This window comes from Rhododendron vialii, chromosome 5a, assembly GCF_030253575.1.
Source record: "Rhododendron vialii isolate Sample 1 chromosome 5a, ASM3025357v1".
Taxonomy (NCBI): Eukaryota; Viridiplantae; Streptophyta; class Magnoliopsida; order Ericales; family Ericaceae; genus Rhododendron; species Rhododendron vialii.
In genome coordinates, this window is record NC_080561.1 from 35,636,294 (window position 1) to 35,646,589 (window position 10,296).

The 10,296-nt window shown below is 39.3% G+C and overlaps 1 protein-coding gene across 1 annotated transcript; it reads right to left on the bottom strand.

Moving 5' to 3' along the window:
- Nucleotides 1-5,335: 5,335 nt before the first annotated feature.
- Nucleotides 5,336-10,006, bottom strand: LOC131325742 (zinc finger protein JACKDAW). Its single transcript, XM_058358164.1, has 3 exons — nucleotides 9,412-10,006; nucleotides 8,320-8,719; nucleotides 5,336-7,079 (listed from the first exon to the last, which is right to left on the bottom strand). The coding sequence occupies exons 1-3, from the start codon at nucleotides 9,578-9,580 to the stop codon at nucleotides 6,077-6,079; spliced, it is 1,572 nt and encodes a 523-aa protein (XP_058214147.1). The 5' UTR covers nucleotides 9,581-10,006; the 3' UTR covers nucleotides 5,336-6,076.
- Nucleotides 10,007-10,296: the final 290 nt, after the last annotated feature.

The window sequence follows — 10,296 nt, forward strand, 5'->3', positions numbered from 1 at the left end:
CTTGTTTTTGTGTGTGATTTTGATATAATGGTTGAGATTTATTCATTTTTCAATCCAAAGGTTCATATTTACGGGGGCATCCATGTCCCAATGCCATTTTGGGGCATGAAAGAAAAATTCCAGACATTGACACTCATCTTGTGCTCGGACAGCCAAGCATAATCAACCTCCCACTCACAATGTATGTGTGATGACCCGAATTTTTATATTGCCTCAAAATTAATACATCTCCAATAATTACAAGTCCTCAAGATAAATATACATGATGGGCCCTAAAAACCTCCAAAATGCTTCATATTTCATAAACAACCTCTATAAAGCTTAATCCTTCAGATACTCCAACTTGGGTTCCCACTATCTTTTCTCTGCACCTGAAAAATATAAAATGTCCGGGTAGTATATGCAATACGAGGACAATAAACATGGCTATTAATAATATTATGCTCAATAAACGAGAATATCAAATCAAATAGGATCATTGTGAACCCTTTTCATTTGTAGCCTCATACCCGGCTCATTTCGATAAAATGCCAAGCACCACCCAGGTCAAAACTCTGTATTGGGCACATGGGCCCCATAAACATACTGGACTCCCCGTGGGGCTGTCCATCATACATCTTTCATAACTCTATGACCCGGTGGGCTTAAACATGTACCAATCTGTTCCATGGCTTTAGCCAAATATTTTCTGTCACGATACAAGAAGTGACAATAATTGAATCAACGAGCTTAGACATCAAATGAGTACAAATATGAGAGAATCAAAGAATACTCTTTGCAAAGAGATTTGGCTAGGAATATATTGCACACTACCCGGTACCTCAAATTATGATTGTGGCCGATGAATATGTGAACATCATTCTGAAGAACTACCTCCTTATGAAAGATGTATACACCGAACTATGCAAGATAGGCCATCTGACTCCCATAGTCTTTTAACTATGCCAACCAACCCACATGCAACAAGGCACACCATAGCACTCTTGGACATGATCACACTGAATAATTTATCTTAGCCCTTTTTCTTTACCAACCAAACGTACCAGAAGGTTTCCTAACTCTAAACAATGAGTTCATGACTCTAGAATAAAAAGTTCTCTCCCTGGGCTCTCTCTCTCTCTCTCTCGGTGCAACTACAACAAAAGTGAACAAGAGATTATGTTAATTTATATTGGCTTGGGAACATGATGTGTCAATGGTGGATATTAGCTAGGTGTCAAGGTGAAGTCAAGGCAATTTTACCGAGTCACCTCTTCCAGCCACACGTCCAAAACAATATAGTAGCTCCCATAATATTCCTCCACCTAATGCCCAAAACTTGACACCTCAATAGTTCCATGTCTTGCCACTTATACATATACATGCATATTGTCACCTCTATTTTCTTATTCTTTTCTTTTCTTTTCTCAAACGGCAAAAGCACAAATAATTACTAAGTAATACTCTCTTTTTTTTAAATCTAAAAATAATGATAATTTTAACCACCAAAATATGGGTCGTTACAGTATGCATCGCCTAACTCGTTTGAACATGCATACTACTCCTATCTCATCATGTTTCTTTTGCCATACACATACACGCGTACCATTGGCTATAAATATTTGTATTGTATTTTTCAACATATTGATTCCTAACCACAGTGTTGTATCCGTATCCGGCCCGGACACCTTATAATTAGTTACCAAAAACTATAGAGTACCGTTTTATACTTTCAAACCCCCCATTAATTATGGCTTGGTTATTCATTTTGTTTTTTTACATTTGTCATTTTCATACCTGCACCTTGCTGGGCACAAAAGGTACAAAGGGTCATTTAAAAAGGCCATTCGGTGGCCAAACGCATACTGTGTTGGCCAAACGCATTCTTTATTTCCTTGCCATAATCCAGTATCACATGTCTTTAGTATTCATGGTCTATTTGGAATGGATCAACAAGGTCGGTCACTATCGTGCCGGGTGTTTCGATGCACACGGATTCCACTCAGGTACGTACAATCTCCAAAAAGTACGTACCTGAGTGGAATCCGTGTGCATCGAAACACCCGGCACGATAGTGACCGACCTTGTTGATCCATTCCAAATAGACCATGAACACTAAAGACACGTGATACTGGATTATGACAAGGAAATAAAGAATGCGTTTGGCCAACACAGTATGCTTTTGGCCACTGAATGACTAATTGAAATGAGCCTAGTACTTTTTGAGCCCAGCAAGGTGCACACCTGGAAATGACAAATGTAAAAAACAACATGAATAATCAAGCCATAATTAAGGGTGGTTTGCAAGTATAAAACAATACTCTATAATTTTTGGTAACTAATTATAAGGTGTTCGGGCTGGATACAACACTCTGTAGTTAGGAATCAATATATATGTTGAAAAGTACAAATACAAATATTTATAGCAAACGGTACGTGTGTATGTGTATGGCAAAAGAAACATGATGAGAAATGAGTACTACGCATGTTCATACTAGTTAGGCAATGCATACATTGTGAGTGGGAGGTTGATTATGCTTGGCTGTCGATTAGGCGCAAGATGAGTGTCAATGTGTGGAATTTTTCTCCTAATAACCAGGCCGAGTTTTAAATCTTGTTTTCTTTTAGTGGAAAACATTTTCTGTTGGTCCGTCAGCCAAATTTAATTTTGCATTGGTCAGGAAGAACTTTTTCATTGACTATACTTTTTTCGTCGCATGCACCAAATACCGAAGAATATTGTCAAAAAAAAATTCATTTGAAACAAACAGAGCAAATATGATGGGTCTTTTTCTATTTCATTCACCCATGTCTGTTCGGCTTTGACCCAGTGAGTTATGGTCCAAGTCTAGCCAGCCCAAGTATTAGTGGATCCATCTAGACGAGGACCGAAAACAAACAGAGCTACTTGTGAGCAGCTTCGGGCTCAGCTCTTTTACAAATGAGCTGAGCTTGAGATCCAGATTTAGGCTCGTTTACAAAAGTTTGGCTCGTTTGCACCCCTATTCCAAACCCAGTTCTTCAACTCGGCCTGTGATAGGCTAAGCCTTGGCGGCCTATATGTTGAGCCCTTGCTTGCCCACACCTCCTTAGACAGCTATACGGGTCTGGTTTCATATTGGTAGATAGCCGATCCACTAAGGGACTCTGTGTCGGCCCAAAAAAGGGGCCTGAAATAAAAAGATTGCCAGAATCAAGGTGAGTTTGGACTAAACTAATCATTCTCAAAGACCATTGGTTGTTAATTTTTTTTTTTTGGGTACAACGGATAATGAAACGAAACTAATCTCCCGAAAGCTATTCTTCTCATGTCCTCCTCCAACAAAGGAATGATGTTGTCGGGCGTGATGATATGCGACACCATATTGTCCTCTCAGTCAACTCTCATATTAGCCAGTCGATCTGCTACTTTGTTACCTTCACAAAGAGTGATGTTTTGTGCACGTGTTTTAAAATTAACCATTCGTAAACGATAAGATGAATAAAAAAACGTATAAGCATACAGATTGAAGTTTGAATTTTTTTTTTGGATAAAAACAAAAGATTGTGATTTTTGTAAAACTTTTTTGTATTTAGCATAATGTCTTTTTCCTTTCGGTCATAAGTTGTTGCTCTTTTGCTTGTCAAGATGAATAATTATTCTATAAATTTTGATTTGAATCTACCAAAATTTCATAACATTACAATAACCAAAGATAGTGAGGAAAAATTTTGCGCCACTTGTGGCAGCTTATACGCAAAACAGAAAACTAATTCCTAAGAAAGAGGGTTGTTGCCTTTTCGTATCTATTTGAAATGGATATAACATAGCTTTAACTATTCAATTGTTGTTCCAATTGAAACTTAAAATAATAATTCAAGGTCAACGGGTTGGTATAATCACATCTAAAAATCATCACTAATTTCAAAAAGTTAGGCATTTCTTTAAATAATTAACCTCTAAAAAAAATGGTCTCTCCTTTTTGTTCATATATTTCAATAGAATCCAAAGCATTTTGTAGGACTACTACACGACCATACAGGATGTGAAAAGGTCCAGCTTCTAAAAGACTTTCTCCTCTCTCTCTATACTTATCAGTACTTAACCTCTGTGGAGTCCTACTTATAGGGTCCCCCACCCCCAAATAAAGTGCATTGGTAAGTCAAAAGTGTTCCATCAATAGTTTTATAGGGACGGACGACAGTGCCCTAGACTTTGAGGGAGGGGCTCCCACATTGATCTGCCCTAATCACAGTGAAAAGGGGTGGTACTTGGTGTTTTTCTAGAAAAAAATTTTGTGTTCTACTTTTTTGACAATAGAAAAATGAAGGGTGCATGCCCATGCAGAGAGTATCCAAGGGAAGGGACCCTTATTGGAACACCAAACATTCTGGCATGGTTCCAACGTGGTAACTTTTCTTTTGGGGAAAGGACAAGAGTCAAGGGGTCCTAATCCCAATTGTTTAGCAAGGTGTTTGAGACATCAAGTGAGAATTCTTTTGGAATTGTTTGGGAAAAGGTAAAACTTGGGCTTAGCTGAAAAAGGGCCACATAAAGGAAGAAAAGATGATCCTTAAAAAGTTACCTAAGTCCACGTACGGCCACTTTGAAAAATTTCAAACTATTCCCATAGTGAATTAATGTCGCATGTTGACCTTGGGGTTTGACCTAATGGTCGTGTAACGCTTTTTTTTAATCTGTAGGATTCGATTTCTATGGACAAAAGATTGGTCCTCGTAGTAATTTAACAAACACTAATATACTAACATTTGCAATTGATTTGCTTCTCTCTTTTTTTTCCTTCTTTTAGCTAGCGTCAAATTAGTCTCTTTAATTGACTCGAAAGTCTCAATTGAGCCCTACTCAGATTTCTTGTTTTAATCCGTTGTAACTCCTACATTTGAAATTGGAAAAATGGTCAAGAGTCTAGATCATGTCGTATCGAGTTTGAACCGATCTAAAAGATTTAATGACAAGTGTATTCACACCCAACTTTTTCATAGAAATTAGAAAAATAATGTTTTATTGAGCTTTTAACAATCTGAACATGAATTTAAGCTAAGAGAATCAGAGGAGAGCGCTATGCACCGCTTATAATTCTCTAAACTCATACCCAACAATTGCACAAATATTAAACAGATCTTATCTTTTTCCTAGAGGAAATTGAAGGGAAAATAAAATTTGATGTTGGATCAGGCGCTAGCCCTGCATTAAGCGGCAGGCAATTGTAAGACGCTTTGTAATGCTATCCATACAATACCTACAGATGGAGGCAATTAGTTCTATATGAGCTTATCCCGTTTCAACACGAAGCGTTTTGAATATAAAGTGGATGCTGACCCGTATAAAGCCAATATTTGCCGGTCAAGAAAGATGGGAGTGTAAAATGAAATAATAATTTGGCACAAGAGTCAACGAATCTCTCGTTGTTTTCTGTGCTCTTGATTTCCGATAGACAAAAAGAGGAAAAAGAGTCTGACCACGTAAAGATAAGAGACCACATGCCCAAAAGATAAACTACCAAATACAAGAAAACAAACAACATGCAATACTCCTCCACAGTCTCCATTGTTCTGTCCAACTCCGACATCCACTTGGGCCCCTCACCTTCTCCCAATTGGACCCCTCTCCCTCCCTATTTTCTCGAAAAGCACGAGAGTGGGTGGAACGCATACAAATATGTGATATCGAGAAAACTTGGAAGATCTCGTGTCCTTGTCCCAGGGTCGTGATTTATCACCTCAAGATTGTGAGTAATCTCACTTTGCGAGCGGTTAATTGGCAGACTTACCGGGCCATGGATTCTCTGTTCCCTAATATCGCTCGCTCTTTTGTAGCAATGCATTGTAGCAATTTACACATAGGCCGGCTCGAACAATGTCGGTTGTACTAAGAGTGTTGAGGGACAAACCCTTAACGTGACCGTTGAGCTGGGTCGATTTGAACAAAATATTCAAGCGGCGATTGAATCGCCCGTCTTATGTTGTAACGTGAAAATCATGTACTCCTAGAAACGATAGTGCAGAGGTTCAATGCATTCAAACAAAAGCGACGGAGATATTTGGGAACAGAGAATCCCGTACCAAATTCTATATACGAGCCGAGACGATTCCGGGTTCAATGGTTGCTAGTGAAATGGCCCAAACCCATGGCCGCCGCGCCCATTGAAGCAAACTTGGCTAGCTCTTGTGGCAAGAATCGACGACCACCTTCACCACCCACGCCCAAAAAGTCTCTGGTCGGGCCGTTTTCGCCCCGGTTCGAACCCTGATTCAACTTCAAAGGAACCACTGAATTGCCTTGACCCACGCCACTCTGCATCATAAACTGCTCCAAATTGCTTGATGCAGTAGTACTAGTTAATGAGCTCAAACTGGAACCCCCCATTGGTAAATTGGCCTCATTGTTGGACACCAAAACATTGAAGCCAGATGTTGTACTGTTTGAATTCGCAGAATTCGAGTTCATTACTCCAAAACTGTTGCCCATGATTGATGGGTTGCTTCTAGTGGACCCCATCTGCGCCGCCTTCTGCAGCAGTGCGGTGGCAGACATTGGTGGCGCAGGCGAATTGGGTCGGTGGCTTTGGGTGTCAGAGTACATGGAAGCCAGTGTCTGATCGGATACGGTAGTCGACCCCTTGCTCACCCCTCCAGAAAGTGAAAGATTCGCCGATTTCGGGGCTGCAACGTTTTTCTCAACCCAATTTGACTGATTGGGTTGGCCGAAATTCGGCATCGTTGAGGATCCAAACAGGTTGGATTGTGCCATTTGGAAAATATCAGACAGGTTATTGGAATTCATTGCCATGTCAATGGGATTGAGCTGAGAATTCGCTTGGTGATCCAACCAAAGTGACAACCTGGGCTTCTGCTGCTCATTATTCATTAGGGAACTTCCTCCGGCCCCCATTCCGGCATAGTTTGGCCGGTAACCTCCACCGAATTGGGACATTCCGGCCATCCCGGGTGGTAAGTTTGGCTGGGAAATGGTGTTGGTCATTCCCTCATTCAAAGGATCATTTGTGAAGTTGAGATTGGGAGGAGGAAGTGAAGCGATTCTCGCACTTTCTTCATTCAAGGCATCACAGAATGCTCTGTGGGTGATGAAGCTATCTTTCCTGTGGCATTAATCAAGCAAAACCATTTTCAATATTCAATCTAAAGCACCCAAATTGTCAAAAAACATCTCCATTTCCGGTATAAATTTTCATTAGTACCATTCAAAAGTTATAATTTAGAGGTTAATTTTGAAGTTTGAACCGTATAAAAGAACTCGAAAAACTATTCGTGAACATGGCATTGTCATTTGCCAATTCGATCGTTCAAATCACTACTAAAAACTATAATTTTAGTTACCTTTTCATTATGCATGATCTTAAAAAAAAAATATCCTGAGACTTTGAACTAAATTTTAGTTGTTCTCTTAAGAAAATTGTTGTTTTATCTCTGGAACAAATTTTGAAAATCCTAAATAACAGTAAAGGTTTCAAATTATCTGATGTTTTGGATGATGAAAACACAAAACTAAAACTAAAACTAAAACTAAAACTAAAATCAGCTTTTAAAAATGTTTTCTTTTTTGAGGAAAGAGAAATATATATTCATAATCATTAAAAAAAAATTAGTACAACGAACACACTGATCCTGAAAATACAAAATAAAAAACAAAAAAACAAAAAACAAATAAAAAAAATCAGCTCCAATGTCGAACCCACGAAGGGTAAATAAACAGCTTTCAAAAATGTTGGTACCACATCTTTTTATGAAAGAGGTTGTACATAAATTGATCTGTTAACAGTACCATATCCTATCAGCTCAACATGTGTTGGCATTAACTTCAACTTTTCGCATTTTCCAATCAAAACAGGAAGTCTATGCTCACCATTCAACATTAATTCACCGTTTTCAATCTCACCATTTAAAAGTGTTTTGAAACGATTCGAATTTAAAAAAAAAAAAACGAACCATTATTGCCGAGATAAACGGTGAGATATTAAACGATGAATGTTAAGCAGTGGGCGTAGTCTTATTGCAACCAAAAAGAGCAATGCTCTATCCACACAACTGTAAAACACAACTCACAACACAATCGTGTTCGGAATCGCTAGACGCACACGTCCAACGGTTCCGAACACAGTCGCAATTCGGAGTTGTGTTTTAAAACCGCGTTCCGAGAATCTTTGAACCAAAAAACACCCGTCTGAAAGTGAAATCTTTCTAACTCTACGTGAAAGCATTCAATTCCCCCTACACATTCCGGCAAAAATTCCTTTAAACCTCAAAGCAAACAACAAACAGAATCTGGGAACAACGAAAGCCGCAATAAATTCAGGTCCAAAAAATCTCTCTCACAGTTACCTGGAAAACAGCGTGCCACAGTCGCACTTGTACTCCCTCGTCCCGCACGTCTTCGAATGCGCCTTCCAGTCCGACTGCACGGCGTACTTCTTCGAGCACTTCTCGCACTTCCACTTCTTCTCGCCGTGCTTCCTGCTGAAGTGCTTCTTGATCCCTGTCAGGTCGCCCAAGGCCCGGCCGGGGTCGTGGTGCACACAGGCCGTCTCGGGACATATGTACACCTTCTTTTTCGGGATCTCCGTCTTCGCCCTCTGCTTCAGCTTCCACGGCAGGTTGTGGCCGCGCCGGTGGAGCTGCAGGTTCTGGTCCCTCTGGAACCCTTTGTTGCAGATCTCGCACACGAAGCGGTTCGTGGCCATCAGCGTCTTTGGCGATAGAGCGATCACCTCTGCGTCTGGATCTGTTTAAACGAACGAAAAAAAGTAAAACAAATCATTATAGATTTATGCAAAGTTATTGAAAAGAATATTATTTTTTTGAACGACAAAAAAGATTTTATTAATCTTTGAAAACAAATTACAAAGATATTATTACTGTAATTTTATATAGGATTCTTGAAGAGAATAATGTACCGGTGATATTTCACTATAAGTTACCCTTATAAATGTTTTTATCTCGACTACGGATAGTGAAAAGCTACCTAAAATTTGTATGAAAACGTAAAATAATGCTACTTATTGACCTAGCATTTCAATTTTCAAGCAAAAAATATATTATTAGAGTCCCAAAATTATCATTGCCCTTGTCGGGGGTTCGACCCAAACCAACACACAATCTCGCGAAGAACAATCACGCAAAGATTGCAAACAAAAAAGCAAAAATACAAAGATTTACAGCCGTCGAACTCCGTTCGAAGTTTTTTTTTTACCGACAAAAGGAATCGAACTCCGTTCTAGTTAGCGAATCGACAAACTGAATGAGAATCAGACTTCACAAATCCAACCGTCGTATCGTTCTTGAGTGTAGAATAGCAGTTTTGTATCGAATAGACCGATAGCTAGCTAGGAGATTTATATATATAGGTATATCAGACGTGTAATCAGAAACATGTATATATGTATGGATGAAGAAGGTGAAGTGAAGCTTGTTTACCTGGAGTTCCCGGAAGATTTCTCCTCTTCTTGGCGGCGGTACTATTATTGGGGATGGTTTTAGGGTTAGGGTTTGAATCGTGAGCTGGGTCTTGAGAGAACCCTTTGAGGGAAGAGGGAATTGAGAAGACATGATGATGATCTCCACCACCGGACAACATCATCTGCATCTGAGAGTACTATGGATTTAAATTCTAAAGAGAACAAGCAGAAACAACCAAGGAGCTTGATAGGGGGTCTTAATTTCGGCAGAAACAAACGGATGCGAAAAGAAAATCTTGGTGGTATTCAGAATCTGGAGCTGTTTAGATTGTGGCTAAAGAACAAGAAATCCCCCCCGAAAACAAACCGGAAAATGTTCACAAGACTTGGGATTATTCTTGCTAGAGAGAGAGAGAGAGAGAGAGAGTGAGAGCTGGGCTAGTGGTAGTACCCTTGGTTTGATATCTAGGAAGAAAAAACCAAAAGAAACACATGAAAGTTATAGAGAATATTTCCTCATACTCTTTTTTTTTTTTTTTTCTTTTCAAATCACTTTTTTCTCTCTCTCTCTCTCTCTCTCTCTCTCTCATAAGAGGCTACTCTTCCAGTCTTCCTCGTCCACTCTCTCCTATTATCTTTAGCCCTTATTTTCAAAGCCGGTCAGCCATTGATTTAAGCTGGCCCACCTCTCTCTCTCTCTCTCTCTCTCTAAACAAATAAATAAGTAAATAAATAAAGTGATATTAAGAGTGCATGTGGGTGTGGATTGGCTGTATGCTGCTTGGAACAGGAATGTGTAGAGTTTTGTGACTTGTCTTTTTTCGAGATCAAAAACTCCTAATACCAAAACCAGTAATTCTGTCTCTCTTTTCTTTAGAAAAAAAAAAGAGAAAATGAAAAACCT

Bases quoted from the DNA above. Each gene is read 5' to 3' on its own strand.
- LOC131325742 (XM_058358164.1), bottom strand. From the start codon at position 9,580: ATGCAGATGATGTTGTCCGGTGGTGGAGATCATCATCATGTCTTCTCA. The intron at 8,720-9,411 runs GTAAACAAGCTT...TCGTTTAAACAG, and splicing joins AAATCTTCCGGGAACTCCAG to ATCCAGACGCAGAGGTGATC. The intron at 7,080-8,319 runs GTAACTGTGAGA...TTAATGCCACAG, and splicing joins TGTGGCACGCTGTTTTCCAG to GAAAGATAGCTTCATCACCC.